The sequence below is a fragment of the Zea mays genome, chromosome 3 (genome assembly GCF_902167145.1).
Source record: "Zea mays cultivar B73 chromosome 3, Zm-B73-REFERENCE-NAM-5.0, whole genome shotgun sequence".
Lineage (NCBI taxonomy): Eukaryota > Viridiplantae > Streptophyta > Magnoliopsida > Poales > Poaceae > Zea > Zea mays.
Window position 1 is genome coordinate 154,277,290 of NC_050098.1, and position 15,194 is coordinate 154,292,483.

Genomic DNA, 15,194 nt, shown 5'->3' on the forward strand with positions numbered 1-15,194 from the left:
TAAGTTGACCCACCCGGAGACGCTTCTGCTGCCAGGTCGCCGCCATTGCTTGCTGACACCCGCATCACTTGCGATGCGATCGCCGTCGACATTGACGTAGGTAGTACGCGAGAGAGAGAGAGGCCTCAAGAGAACACGTCAACGTTAACCTAATGAAAAGAAAAGAGCACGTGGAGTACAGTAGGCTAGGCTACGCCATCAGCTTTTTTTTTCTAAAAGTCGTGGCGTTTGTTGCCAACGCCACGTACTGGAACAAAATCCACAAGCATGGACGGCCGTCGATCGCATCATCCATCGAGCGTGACAAAACCAAACGCATAATACAACCATATACTACTGCTGATCTGTAGTAGTATATATATACAACAACAACACATGAGCACTGCGTCTGGCCTCTGGCGTTGTCTTGAGCAAAACAAAGCGGGGAGGGAAGTACACTCCAGGTCTCCAGCAGGTCAAAGCCGGGCACGGGAAAAAAAAGAAGCATTCCACAAACGTACGAAAAAAATGGAAATGCAGACAGACAGGTGGTGGCTGGCGCTGCCTGTGCCTAGGCTATATAGCCTAGCCTGGAGCAGGGGCCAAATCGCAAAACTTCCGGCGCGTAATAAAACGGGCAAGGCCAGCGCCAGGCCACGCTCTTCCCTTTCGCTTGCCCCTGCCCCTCTCCCCTATTTCTCTATTTCTTTCCCCCTCTCGCCTCGCCGCGCCTCCCCTTCTCTCTCTCTCCCCCCTTTCCCCCACTACTAGCCGCCCCTCCCTCCTCCTCCCTTCAACACCCCCGCTCGGCGCCGCTTCGCGCCGGTCTCATTCGCCCGCCATTCCGCCGCGCGCCGCCGCCAGGGCGCCGCGTCCCGGGCACGCGCGCGTGCGGTGCGGGCGCTGGCGCGGGCGCCAGGAGAGAGAGGGAGGGAGGTAGCGACCGCCCCTGCCCCCGGCCCCCCGGGGATGCTGCCGTGATCGCCGCCGTGCGCCTGGAGCCGGGGGGATGGGGCGGGTCGGGCTCGGCGTGGCGGCGGGCTGCGCGGCCGCCACGTGCGCGATCGCCGCCGCGCTGGTGGCGCGCCGGGCGGCGGCGCGGTCGCGGTGGCGCCGCGCCGTCGCGCTGCTCAGGGAGTTCGAGGACGGCTGCGCCACGCCGCCGCCGCGCCTGCGCCAGGTCGTCGACGCCATGGTCGTCGAGATGCACGCCGGCCTCGCGTCCGACGGCGGCAGCAAGCTCAAGATGCTGCTCACCTTCGTCGACGCGCTCCCCGCCGGGTACGTACGGCACAGCGCCTCCCGCTCCCCCCCCACCCCACCTCACTGCCTGCAGGCCCTTGTCCTCCGCCGTGCGCGGCCTCGCGATTCCATATGATTTGAAGCGCCCCCCAGCTCCTCCCTTTCCCCCCTCCTCCTGATTCTTGATTAGAACGGGCACAAAAAAGCCTGTCCTCTTTTTTTTAACACCCCGTCGTAACTGACTGACATGCTGGTAGTTGGATCATACCCTTGCATCTTGCCGTCTTGGTCGCCTCCGATTTTACCCCGCTGTGCGTACATAAATGTGATTTCTTTTTTCTTGGTTCCTTCTGCTGCTTCCTTTGCCTTCCCAGCTGCTGTGGAGCGACGCGCATTTCTCGCCTTCCTTTGGGCGTCCGTGCGAAATGTACGGATTCGATTTTTTTTCGCCGCTTAAGGTTTCTGATTGGTTTGTTTTGGTTTAAAAACTTATCTACCGCCCAATGCTGCTTGCATTGAGGGTCGTACTAGTCGTGTCGAATCTGTCGATGCTAAGTTGAGGATCCTTTCACACTCATCTCCCTGCTCCGCAATGGTGAACAAATCTGGGTCCCTGCCTTTCTGATGTGTTCATCCCACAGTGAGCGAATTTGGGCCGTTACTTTTGCTGATATATTATGTTCCTGTATAAAGTCGCCATCTTTATTCGATTCCGAATAATGCCGCGCACACCTCGGTAGATTTTCCTCGTGGAATTCCCGCAAACACGACGTCACAAAAGTCGCTATTGCCATCCATCTTTGTTGGAACGGGACAGAAACCATGTTCTTCTCCGCCGGAGTTGTGGCCTTCGCGTCTAGTCTAATCGGCCCTCTCTCTGGTGGGTTTGAACAGTTCAGATGCGTGATGCCGCCCGCACTTGCAGCGCCACAACCTCGGCGGATGGCAGCCACCTGGGGCAAGCGCTGTTGGGTTGACGCTTGCATTCATGGAGAGGTTTGGTGGCCGGAAGCCGCCATAAAAGGGGGCGCGGAGCTCGGCCTCTTGGGACATGGATCTACCTATACGCTTTTATGCCCCCGGCGTTGGGGTTCACAGGCGCCAGGTTGTATTCCACCATGGCATTGTTGGCCTGGGGCGTTCTCTGTCAGACTGGAATCATTGCTCGGGGAGGCACCTTTTGGAGTGCAAGAATATCTGGTGACGATGATGTCGAGCCGTAACCCGTAATGCAGAAACGTTTGTGTCCCACTGCATCGGGATGCTCTACTGTTGCTTGTTCAAGGCTGGTTGCTTGTGCTGTTCACAGTCCAGCTAATACCGTGCTAAACAATCGGAATTTGAAGGCCAAATGAAACCTCAAGCCCACACAGTTTTGTTACCATATGTCTATGTCCATTGTTTGGTTTTGGGTAGCCGCTCTTGCAACAGCTTAGCATGATAGTAGAACAACCTGCGTGACAGATGGGATACACATTGATTTGGTTGGCCTTTTGTTCTTTTGCTTCTGTCACATGTTTGGATTTTAGCACCACTGTGTTTCTTGTTCGTAGCCATTGCCTGTTCTTGTGAAAATTGTCTGTTTTCGTGACGGGAATGGAGCATTTTCTTCTTGGTTTGCATAGCCTTCACGCCTTGTGCTTGTCAAGTATGATTGAACTTGATATGAATGATTTATCTTGATCAATTACATGTTTGCTATGGAATATTATACCCTCATTAGGAAATGCATGAAACCACACTGCCTCTTTTTTGAATCTTTCCCAGATATTGCATCTATCTGTTTCTGTTTAGGCCCATCCAAGGCCATAGCTGTTAGTGTTCAATTTCCTCGGTTTGTGAGCCCCAATTTTACAACCATAATTAATTCCCGTTAACATTTTTTGTATTTTATTCTGCTGTTTCTGGGATGGAGATATAGCCATTTTTTGCATTTAGACATTTGGTTGTGCAGCATTGTGTATTGAAAAGCATTTTTTGCATTATGCTTTTCATTAGCTTACCATATGAGCTGAGCTGTCCAACTTTACCATGGAACTCAATGACCCTTGTACAATATAAGTTTGCATGTGCCATTTGTGTTTATTTGAGATTGTGCGAAAAGGTGTGGAGAAGTGGCGCATTAGAGCTGGCTTGGTGATGTGGTGTAGCTAGTCATTAATGCACTCGCAAATGAGATGCACTAGCCATCAGAGCTCTCACAAATGAGATGTGCTAGCCTTTGGAACACACACAAGAGGGCCACATTCATGGAGTTGGATTTGAGCTGGCATGGTGTCTGGCTAGCTGTTAGAGCATTCACAAATGAGATGCTCTAACTGTTTGAGCACCACAAGAGAGTCGCGTCCATTGAGTTGGATTTGAGCTGGCAAGGTGGTGTCCTCTAGCTCGCTGTTAGAACACTCACAAATGAAATGCTCTAGCTGTAAGAGCACACGCAAGAGATGCGTCCATGGAATTCACTTTGAGCTGTCACTGTGTCAGTGTGTGATTTGTCGTGTTTCTGTGCGCACCACTGGCTGGATAGTGGCAACTCCTCGCGTACGTTGCTTGTAAATTCATGCATGAATGGCTACTGGCGCCTTGCACGATTTGCTTATATGTGGACACACGGATTTTCTGCGTGACTTCTGTGAATCGGTTTTTTATGGGGAAGCTGGTTAATTGTTGTTGGGAAAAAAACGTTCTATGAAATGTTCTCTATGGTTGTGTCGGAGTGATTTCTGTTGCTTTACTTTTCTCATCAATATGGCCACACCAAGTTATACTGTGTACCTTTAACAGAAATGAAGAAGGCACATATTATTCCATAGATCTCGGAGGAACAAACTTTAGAGTGCTGAAAGTTGAAGTTGGTGATGGGTCTGTGGTCACTCGCCGTAAGGTCGAGCTTCCCATCCCTGAGGAATTGATTAAGGGTACAATTGAGGTGCTTTTTATTCCATATAGTTCCCATTTTCTAATATAAATATGCTTTTAGTATGAATCTCTGATTTTATTTTTCTTTTTTAACCTCAGGAGTTATTCAACTTTGTTGCCGTGACCCTAAAGGAGTTCGTAGAAGCAGAAGATGGTAAAGACGAACAAAGGGCACTTGGTTTCACATTTTCTTTCCCAGTCAGACAAACATCAGTATCTTCAGGGTCCTTAATTAGGTGGACCAAAGGGTTTTTGATTGAAGATGTGGTAAGAGACTTATCATCAGACTAGATCAGAACATGCCATTTGATAAGTTAATCATGAATCATGCTGATAAATGACTGTCACTTCGCTAGTGTTCTTTTTTAGAATAAACTATTAATTTTGGAGAATGCAACTTGCGGTGCCCTTGAAAATTGATATGGACACATAAATTTGCTATTGGTTTTATACCAAGAAGTGCATGTGTACATAATAGGAAACGCACAATGCTTTGTTTTGGTGTATATTGCTTTTTTGTGATAAGTGTATGCTTCTAATTTTTAGAAGCCTTTTGATATGAATTATGAAATTTCAGGTTGGGAAAGATGTGGCTCAATGCTTAAATGAAGCTCTTGCTAGGAGTGGACTAAATGTGCGAGTTACTGCACTGGTAGGTTGTTGCCTACTGTTGCAATTGTGCTTGAATGTTTGTTTGTTATTTTTTCATTCTATTTGGTACACATTGGCCAATATGGAATATATTTAGTGTTCTGTGCATTATAATATGGGTGCCCTTGTCCAAAACTTAAATCATCACCAAGCAATGGATGAATAGCATGATCGTTGCGCCCATTCCCATGCCTAGTTAATTTTGAGAAGACAGCACAGTGAGTCAGTGATCATCTGCTAACTGGGCAGCCTTTATGTTTCATTAAATTTAGTTGATAGCTGTGTCATTCCCTGGAAAATCTGTTATTTGTGCGCTTTTAAACCTTTTATTGATGCCAGCTTTTCCTGTAGTATCAAAGCTCTTCAGATTGTTAGTCTTGGTCTCTCAAATTTGCTTCACCAAGCAATTTCTTTGGGCTAGCAAGAGAATATTCTCAACTAGCATATTCTTATGCTTATTGCTTTTTAATAGTGTGTTAGTTTTAGCACCTTATAAATACTTACCTTAGCTCTATTTCTACTTAGGTGAATGACACTGTGGGGACGTTAGCTCTAGGTCATTATCACGATGAGGATACAGTGGCTGCTGTGATAATCGGTGCTGGCACCAATGCTTGCTATATCGAACGCACTGATGCAATTATTAAATGTCAGGGTCTTCTTACAAACTCTGGTGGCATGGTATTATTCTCTTGCTGCTTTGCTCTGTATCCAAATTATCAATATCATCGATTTATCCTGTGGACAAAGATGTAGTTCTTATTCAATCGTTCAATTCATCAGGTTGTAAACATGGAATGGGGCAATTTCTGGTCATCACATTTGCCAAGAACTCCTTATGACATCTCCCTTGATGATGAGACGCAAAATCGCAATGATCAGGTGACACTTTGTGTAAAGTATGTTATGGAATAGCTGTACCTTTTGTTAGTATTACTGAACAAATCTGACATTGATCCAGGGGTTTGAAAAAATGATATCTGGGATTTATCTTGGGGAAATTGCAAGGCTGGTGCTGCATCGAATGGCTCTAGAATCAGATGTCTTTGGTGATGCCGCTGATAATCTATCCACCCCCTTCACATTGAGGTACCTTAAGTTTTCTATGTTTTGTTTATTCCATTTTTTTTTGTGTAGTGGAAAAGGTGAAGTAGATTTTTTCAAAGGAAACGTAGCAAGTATCGGGTTATATTTGCTACCAATGCAGTACTCTATGTTGTGTTCTGCATCTTTGGATTCATGCTTCCCAATGTCAAGTACATGATCCATATCATATCTATGTTGGAAACCTTCCTGCTCAGCTGTGCATATTACTGCAGAATGTTTCATGTTTATGCGTCATTGGGTGTTAAATATAGGCTTAATTAGGTTTAATAAATCCGTCTCGTATTTTAGTCTTCATCTGCGTAATTAGTTTTATAATTAAACTATATTTAATACCCATAAATATCATTCAAACATTCGATGTGACAGGAACTAAACTTTAGTTGGGTCGAACCAAACACTAAAAGGCAAAATCACGTTGGCGATTACCTAAACTAAAGCTTGTGCGCAGAAAATATTGCTGATACTTTAGTATATGCTTCTGTTTGTGTTCCAGCACACCACTTCTGGCTGCAATTCGCAAGGACGATTCACCAGATCTGAGCGAAGTCAGAAGGATATTGCAAGACCATCTGAAGGTCAGCTTTCCCGATCTCCCTGAAGTTAAGCATGTGTGTTCCTTCAACCTGTACTGAAGTTTTGGTGATTTTGCTGCAGATACCGGACACTCCTCTGAAAACTCGGAGGCTAGTCGTCAAAGTCTGCGACATCGTCACCCGGAGAGCTGCCCGCCTAGCCGCCGCTGGCATTGTTGGGATACTGAAAAAGCTGGGTCGGGATGGGAGCGGCATTGCCTCAAGCGGGAGAACGCGAGGGCAGCTGAGGCGGACGGTGGTGGCGATCGAGGGTGGCCTATATGAGGGCTACCCGGAGTTCAGGGAGTACCTAGATGAAGCCCTGGTGGAGATCTTGGGGGAGGAGGTGGCGCGGACGGTGACACTGGAGGTGACAGTGGATGGGTCTGGGGCCGGCGCTGCCCTCCTCGCCGCCGTACATTCGTCGAATAGACAGCAAGGTTCCATATAGGGAGAAGGGAAGATGGTGATACAGCCCCTCTGTGCAAATGTAAAAAGGGATATTATTTGATATCTATATTCATATATATAAAATCTGGTCTTGTGCAGAGAAATACCTGTTCTCCTATCTCAAGCTCTTATCACTCTTCTGCCTTGCTCTTGTGGATGTAGGCGTTGCTGTGTACTAGGTTTACCTTTTTTTTTCAGTGTGGAAGGGAATTATGATTCTTTGTAAGTCCGAGTTGCTGATGAACTGATCTTGTGACCAAAATGGCAAAATGTCATGAGTCATGACAAGCTGAGATAACCATTTTTTTTTTCTAATGTTGGACGCAGCAATGGACATCACATTGGTCCTTGAGGTTGAAGGATCATCTACTGAGTCATTTACTAAGAGATCAGAGATCAAACATTCATCAGATGGTCTGATTAGACAGGGGAGCACCAAACTGTATGAGCTGAGACGACTGGATCCTTGAGTAGTTAGAAAGAAGCCCAATAAGAGAATTGGCCCATACCATCAAGGCAGTACGTACGTGGGCCACGGGCCACAAACGGCAAAAGCCGGCGGAACCCAATTGCCATGGAACCCGGCGCGTGCCCCATTCGAAAAGGCGCGACGGCTTCTTCCAGAAGGCTCCGAGCCACACGTCGGCTCCTCCCGTCTCCTCTGCCTCCGCTCGCGCCTCCCGCCGTCTCTCTGTCGCCGTCGCCGTTCTGCCGCCGCCGGACACGTCGTGAGCTCTCTCTCTCCTGTGTGCACCTTCTCGATCTCCTTCTCCCGGATAATTGCACCCTCCATTTGCCGTTCTCATCCATGTGTTCTGTTCGATAGGGCTCCCCTATTCGACCATTCGTTTCTGTGCCTATCGTATCGAGGTTTCGCTCGTGCAGTTACAACAAGGATTGCACGGATTTTGCTGCGAATGGTGCACGGCCGGAGGATATTACGATACAATCGCAAGGTGAAGTGCCTTCTACACTTGGCAATTTCGCACCCTTAACGGTTGTTTGTTGCGTTTTGATCTCCACAAATCCGGTAATATAGCGGAATGACGCCCTTTTGCTATCAGTAGCATAGCAGAGCAGGAATTTGTTTGTGCATGTTTGGAATTTTGTCTGCATTGATGATGTGGGTAGCGCCGAATCCTTCTGACGTTTACAGTTTGATACGGCGTCTTGGTTTATCTGAAGGATAAGGTGGATTGGACTCTCTTGACGGTAACAATCCGGTCAATTAGAAGTAACTTCACATGAATGACTTTATATTTTAGTCTCACTCTCACATCAACTTACCTTTAATTTGACGTGGATTGGACTGACACATCACCAACCGGGAGAAGAAGACTAGTGAGACTTAGTCTTTTTTTTTCCTTCCTTTTTTATTCTGAGCCAACAATATAGCCTGGAAAAAGCACATTGATTCAGATGAGACGTTATAAGATCTGGTATTATGGAAATTTCCTTGACGTACGAGTTTTACAGGACGATCTTCGTTGTTAAAGGTTGTCTCTTATCACTATCAGCTATCAAAGGTGTGCGGAAAGTGGTGATGATAACAGAGGGACACAAAAGAGCTTTACTAAAACCAAACACAGATGTTCTCTCTCAATCATCTGCATTTCGTATTGTCCATATTTGAAGTAAGGTAACGCCAAGTGGTGGGCATATTATCGATCAAATGTTCAGAAGCACATGAATTCAATAGATATTGATATATGTATAATCTGAAGAAAATGAAAGGAAAGCTCCGTATTATAGCAGATACTAGATGGTGGTTCAGACACTTTTTTGGAGTCTTTGGTTGAAATGGTAAATAGTATGTACAACTCAACTGTGCTTTGAACTGGGAAAACAATTTCTTGTTTTTTTTCAAGTCGGTATATTCGTCGAGCTACACGCCTAACAAGTGCTACATGTATCCTCCTCATTCTTTGTACCAGAAACGAGATGCCTTTGTCAGAGAATGAACTTGAAATCGGCTTCTTGAATAATTGCAGCACGGCTGTTCAGAGAGTTGGTGGACATGTGCATCATGTTGCAAGCTGGTAAGATTGTACAAATAGTTACTGCTGAAAATTCGATCAGGCCAGGTTATTTAAATCCATAGTCTCTACCTAGTGGTGGTGGCAGAATCCTTGATCCTATCACGGTTGCAAAGTGACTAGTAATGTGGCATTGGGGGTCTGGGTTAGAATTTCTGGCTTCGGGAAGGCACCGTGGTGGTGTGGGTGCAGAGTGGCGGCATGTCAGTGAGCGAGGGAGGGAGAGAATGTGTAAGGGCCATTGAGGCCAGGCAAGATGTTTGCCTTGCTTGCTTTAAAACGGTTACATAACCCTTACAGATTTGGACTCTTAGGCCCTGTTTGGGAAAAAAGTTTTTGAAAACCACAGTTTTTGAAATACTACAGTATACTTTAGTCATGACAATACCGTAGTTTACAATACCACAATTTTGGAAACTGAGGTCTAGACCTAAGTTTAGAATACCTTAAAACAACTATAGTATTTGCAATACTTCAGTTTTGAAAACAGAGATTTTAGCCAGCTTGCCAAACACCATTATGTATATAATACTGCAGTATTTGAGAATACTGCAGTATTCTTCCAAAACTATGAAAAAACTTCACTCCCAAACACCCCCTTATTTTCTAACAAATCGATCCTATTTCCTAAACCAACTCAATCTCAAGCAAACTAGAGAAGAAATCCTTATAGATTTGGACCCACCTTTTCTAACAAACCAATCCTATTTTCTAAACCAACGCAATCTCTGGTTCTAAGAAATCTCTATTTTAACTACTCCGACTCATGCGCTACAGGGCTACTGCACGTGCTATAGTACTGGAGGTACGGTTCACACCGGGTCTAATTTGGGCGCAACACCTACGTGGCCCATTTTTCGACGCACACAAAAGATACCGGTTATAACATGTGGACCAACCGTTGAAGCTTATTGCCCTAACATTGATGTTCATCTTGTTACATATCCACATCTAATGTACTATGAACCCGAATTTTTTGTTTTTTAGCCCCTTTTGTGACACAAATTTACGTTTGGACCCCCAGAAATTTTATTTGCACGTTTGGACCCGATGCTCGGCGCCATAGGCTGTGGCGCCGAGGTAACACCTAGCCTGGAGGGGGCTATTAGAAGAGCTGAAGAAGAAATTATTATTTGGAAGTTTGCGGGGGCCAAGCATCTTGCCCTAATTACAGCTCCCATTCCAGGTGTCATGTAGGGCTCTAGTAGAGAGTCCAGTAGGCCTTGTTTATTTTCTTTCTTCTTTTTCTTCTTTATTTCTTTTTTTTTCTGTTGTGTTTGTATTTGGTCTAATTTTAGACCCTTCTTCTTAATTCAATGATACGCAGCTCTCCTGCGTGTTCGAAAAAAAAGGTAACACAGCTCGGCGCCACAGCCTATGGCGCCGAGCTCTGACGTGGCCATGGCGGGCAGGGGTGACGTGGAAGTCCGCGTGACACCTAGCTCGGCGCCACAGATCTTGGCGCCGAGCTAGGAATTAACCGCGAGCCCCTTTTCTCTGCGTTTCTTCTCTGTTACTTTTCACGTTTAGCCGCCGCCGCCGTTCCCGAGTTAGGAAATAGCCGCCGCCGTTCCCGAGCTCCGCCCACCCCGCCCGCCGAGCTCCGGCGACCGCGCTCGGTGTCCGCCCGACCGCCGAGCTCGCCCGCCCCGCCCGCCGAGCTCGCCAGTGCCGGCCGCCGCGCGCACGGCACCGGCCGCCGAGCTCGCTCGCCACCGCGCCCGCTCGCCACCGCGCCAGCTCCCGCCCCGGCCCGGCCACCGCGCCATCTCCCGCCCCGGCCGCCGCGCGCCCCCGGCCCGTCCACTGCCGCCAGGTAATTTTTTTAATTACTTAGTTAGTAAACTGTTAGCTATTGTTAGTGTTTAGTAATTAGTTAGCTATCCACTTATTTATTGTTTAGTAAATAGTTAGATATTTTCTTGTTAGTGTTTATTAAAATAGTTAGCTAGTTTCTTGCTTAGCATATTGTTAGTGTTTAGTAAATTCTTAGTGATTATATAGTTAGCATTTTGTTTAGCGCATTGATATTACATGTTTTCTGTGTTGGCAACCATCGTGTTGTCGTTTATTCGCAGGTTCTATAAACATCACTTTACAGGGGAGGTGCTCCCAAATTTTTTATTGACAATAGTTTTTTTGTGCGTAGGTGTTCGTCCGACTTGACCTTCTCCACCGTTAGCTGGACTCATACGCGATCTCAGGTATACATTGTTTTCGTACATTATTCATAGATTATGTAATTTCGTTTGATGTGTTCATTTAATATTTACTATATAGTTATTAGTTAATATATATTTATTACTTAGTAAGTTTGTAGGCTTAAGTATATAGCCATTATTGAGTTAGTAATCCATTTTTGCAATAGATGGACAACCTAGTAACACTATACCATGGAGGAAGGGTGGAGATAGATGGTTATGGGAATGTTACTTTTGATGGTATGAAGATCGTGAGGAGATTAGTTGCGACATAAACGACCCTAGAATATCAATTCAGGGTTTGTTGTCCCATATTACATATGGAACAGTTGTCCGACGGTTGATCTCCATTACCTCAGAAGATGATTGGGTGATATATTTAAGAATTGTGAAGACGATGGTTCCACCATGTTTGGATGTGGTTGTTCAAAAGTTACCTGTTAGTCATTGCGATGGTCCGGTCGGGTTGTCTCCACAAATGCCAAATGCATCTCGTATTGAAGCTCCTTTGGTAGAGCTTCATGAAGAAGTGGTTGTTGTGCCCGATGCTCAATCGGGGCCGCACGAGTATGGGATTTCTCGTCCTCTTCCTGACGTTTGTGGGGCTTCTAATCCGGTGGTACCCCCCCAAGAGATCCCATTGACCCAGGATCCAGTTCACGATCATCCTAGTAAGTGTCTTTGACACGTTGTTCGTATCCATCGTTATTTCGTTTGATTAGACTTTTTAATGTGGTTTTTCTTGCTTCGACCCGATGCAGGATCTCCACATATCGATAATGGTGCTTATCTTGATGTGCCTGTGTCATATAATATGGACAACATATGCAGGGCATCCAATAGTGTTGATGTTCAGATTGAGGATGAGAAGGAGCCATATGAGGCTGCACGGGCCTTAGATTCTGATGATGACCGTCCAGTTCAAGAAATGACCGAGCAAGAAATTGAACTCATAAGACGTTTGTGTCCGGAGCGTGACCCTGCAGTACATGAATTTAGCAGTCTAAGTCATTCCACCCGTGCATATGCTGAAGGACGTGATGATGAACTGCTAGAGGCTCCGGATAACGCCGACAACATTGAGATTAAGGTAGGCTTACTTTTCAAGGACCTGCCTACACTGAGACGATGGCTACAGGAATATTCTGTGAACCGCAAGAGGCCGTTCAAGGTGAGACATTCGTATGCACAACGTCGTTACACTGTTGTGTGCGAGGTGTCGGAATGTAATTGGAGGGTATGTGCCCGAAGGCAGAAGGACACCGGCAAGTTTAAGATCACCAAAATTGTAGGTCCACACACTTGTGCCCAGACAGAGCTGAGCTCTAAGCATCGTCAGTTGACATCTACCCTGATTGCGAAAAGGATATTGGGGATATTGAAGGGCCAGCCAAACTTGAAGGTGAAGTCAATTATGACCATGACTTCGGAGCTGTTTGGTTACAGGATCAAATATGGGAAAGCATGGAGGGCAAAGCAGCGAGCATGGAAGATGATATACGGGGATTGGGAGGAGGGTTATGAGAAGTTACCAACATTGTTCAATGCAATCAAAGCAAAAAACCCAGGCATGCATTACGAGTACATCCCCAAACCTAATGAATGGAGGAACGGCAGAGAGATATTTTTTCGTGCTTTCTGGTGTTTCTCGTAGTGCGTAGAGGCCTTCAGGCATTGTCGTCCCGTGCTCTCTATTGATGGTACTTTTCTGCTTGGCAAGTATAAGGGCACATTGTTGGTTGCCATATCATGCGACGCAGACAACGCACTGGTTCCTTTGGCATTTGCTTTGGTGGAGAGAGAGAACAGAGATAGTTGGTCTTGGTTCTTGCGGCTTGTACGCATCCATGTCGTAGGCCCTGGACGCGAGGTTGGTGTCATATCTGACAGACACCAAGGTATTCTTAATGCAGTGCAAGAGCAGATTCCTGGCTACACACCCATGCACCACAGATGGTGCACTCGACATCTAGCAGAAAATCTTCTTCGAAAGGATCATAGCAAGGCTAACTTCCCCCTTTTTGAGGAGGTATGTCGACAATTGGAGGTTTCGTTTTTCGAGGATAAGTTGAAGGAACTAGAAGATGCAACAAATGCTGAAGGTAAGAACTGGATTGCTGGATTGCTGAGGGAATGCATAGATGGGCACCTAAACCAACATCACACCTTAATAATGCAAAGGAACGTGCCCATAGACATGAGGTACAATGCTTTGATGAGGAGTTGGGTAAATACGAGGTAACAACACTAGGCGGCATAACTTCCGACGGTGAGGTGCGACCTTCGAGGACACATGTCGTGTTACTTGATGCATTCTCGTGCGGTTGTGGTAAACCTAGACAATACAGTCTCATAGTCTCATAGTCTTCATCGATGACAGCACGGTCTCCACAATCGCATCGAGGCGGTGAGTCCATCCGTCTTTCTGTTGCTACCTCCTTCTCCGCATCCGTCATTGGTGGAGGATTCGGGGGAGGAGGTACCCAACGCTTAAAACGCTCATGACTAGTCCTTCCACTCAACCAATTAACGAAAAGAAGATATCGAGGGTCAAATTTATCAGGATCGTCGATCCACTGGAAAAAGAAACACCTCTGATGCCCCTAAAATAATGGAAAGGAAGCACTATTACACATCTACAAAATAATGAATGCGAACAAAATTAAGTGACAAGTCATAAGCTACGTACGTCCAAACCGCCACAAAGGTAGTAGCAGCGAGCAGCCGTGTCTGGATGTTGTGATTGATGTACCCAAGCCAGTCTGCCACAGTCACAGTTAGGCACGGGGAATTCAGGAGGAACATGAGCATCCTTACTAGATACGTCCGGATATAACTCCCGAGGACGACCTCTCTTCTGCCACAACTCCTCTCGGTACATGTCTTTCATCTAATAAACGATTATAATTATCACTTGTACCTAATATGCTTTATAATAAGTTTACACAAACTAATAATCGAAATGATAATATAATAGGTTTATACAAACTATTAAACTATATTTTGCTGCTGCTTATGCATCTTTTTGTTCTTGGATGTATTCAGCTTATCTGCTTTGGTAGATAAAAACTAGCTTTAGTCGTCGCTGGTATTGGCGTGTCCAGGCTGCTTTTGGGAATTGTCCCTAGTTGATCTCTATAGATGACTGTTAGTCTTTCAGATTACTTCTGGTTTGCTATGTTCCTTCAGTTGGATTTTATAACACTGCGTAGCTGATAATGTGGTAGGCTTATCGGCTTGCGGCTGTTGGTTTAGTCGGGGATTTTGTAAGAACTGCGATCGGTTTCTATTTCTTAATGAAATAGGGGGTTTCCCGTTGTCAAAAAAAAACAAACTATTAAACTATGAGCAACTATGAAACTAACAACCCAATATACAAAACGAATCAGTTGGGCACCATACCTTGGTCTACGAAGTGAACCAACTCAAATCTTTGAATCCAGCAAATTTTGACGAAGTTTGGAAATGAGAGGAAATGTGCTGCTCTCGGCCAGCCGCGCGGCCGTTTTTATAGGCATTCGTAGCTCGGCGCCAAGATCTGTGGCGCCGAGCTACGAGGCCGCGTCGCCACCACGTCGGCGACAGGTCAGCCCTAGGCGCAGGTAGCCGTTGCTGCCACGTCATAGCTCGGCGCCATAGGCTGTGGCGCCGAGCTGTGTTACCTCGGTGCCACAGCCTATGGCGCCGAGCATCGGGTCCAAACGTGCAAATAAAATTTCTGGGGGTCCAAATGTAAATTTGTGTCACAAAAGGGGCTAAAAAACAAAAAATTCGGTACTATGAACATTGACAAATGACTATACTAATGGTACATGTGAAAGTGGAACACTAGTAAAAATTGTTTTTGATTCAGTCAAGGCTGATAGCGTACTAATGCAGATTTTAAGTCAGATATATCATATATGTAAACTACTGACCAGGCTTTGTTGTAGTTTCCGTAACACTCATACATGTTTATTTTTTGTGTATTAAATTGGTAGCTGATTCTTTCAAGGACCTTGTTGGGGCGAAGGCGAAGACGCCACCCTTCGCTCGAT

General features: G+C 46.0%; 2 protein-coding genes across 2 annotated transcripts; both read left to right on the forward strand.

Annotated features, from left to right (window-relative positions):
• Positions 1-601: 601 nt before the first annotated feature.
• On the forward strand, positions 602-7,235 carry LOC103650768 (hexokinase-3). The gene is made up of 9 exons (XM_008676343.4): positions 602-1,260; positions 4,006-4,150; positions 4,240-4,407; positions 4,718-4,792; positions 5,317-5,472; positions 5,575-5,673; positions 5,753-5,880; positions 6,392-6,473; positions 6,553-7,235. Exons 1-9 carry the CDS (start codon positions 989-991, stop codon positions 6,919-6,921), a joined length of 1,494 nt encoding a protein of 497 aa, XP_008674565.1. The 5' UTR covers positions 602-988; the 3' UTR covers positions 6,922-7,235.
• An 84-nt stretch (positions 7,236-7,319) lies between these two features.
• LOC118476712 (uncharacterized) lies at positions 7,320-10,308 on the forward strand. Its single transcript, XM_035966345.1, has 4 exons — positions 7,320-7,666; positions 7,747-7,876; positions 8,855-8,959; positions 9,033-10,308. The coding sequence occupies exons 1-4, from the start codon at positions 7,495-7,497 to the stop codon at positions 9,073-9,075; spliced, it is 450 nt and encodes a 149-aa protein (XP_035822238.1). The 5' UTR covers positions 7,320-7,494; the 3' UTR covers positions 9,076-10,308.
• Positions 10,309-15,194: the final 4,886 nt, after the last annotated feature.

What these genes read in the sequence shown, in the direction of transcription:
- LOC103650768 (XM_008676343.4), top strand. Translation starts at nt 989, where the DNA reads ATGGGGCGGGTCGGGCTCGGCGTGGCGGCGGGCTGCGCGGCCGCCACG. An exon ending in GGTTTTTGATTGAAGATGTG is followed by an intron (nt 4,408 to 4,717) that starts GTAAGAGACTTA and finishes ATGAAATTTCAG; the next exon opens with GTTGGGAAAGATGTGGCTCA. An exon ending in ATGTGCGAGTTACTGCACTG is followed by an intron (nt 4,793 to 5,316) that starts GTAGGTTGTTGC and finishes ATTTCTACTTAG; the next exon opens with GTGAATGACACTGTGGGGAC.
- LOC118476712 (XM_035966345.1), top strand. Translation starts at nt 7,495, where the DNA reads ATGGAACCCGGCGCGTGCCCCATTCGAAAAGGCGCGACGGCTTCTTCC. An exon ending in TCGTGAGCTCTCTCTCTCCT is followed by an intron (nt 7,667 to 7,746) that starts GTGTGCACCTTC and finishes TCTGTTCGATAG; the next exon opens with GGCTCCCCTATTCGACCATT. An exon ending in TATTACGATACAATCGCAAG is followed by an intron (nt 7,877 to 8,854) that starts GTGAAGTGCCTT and finishes TCTTTGTACCAG; the next exon opens with AAACGAGATGCCTTTGTCAG.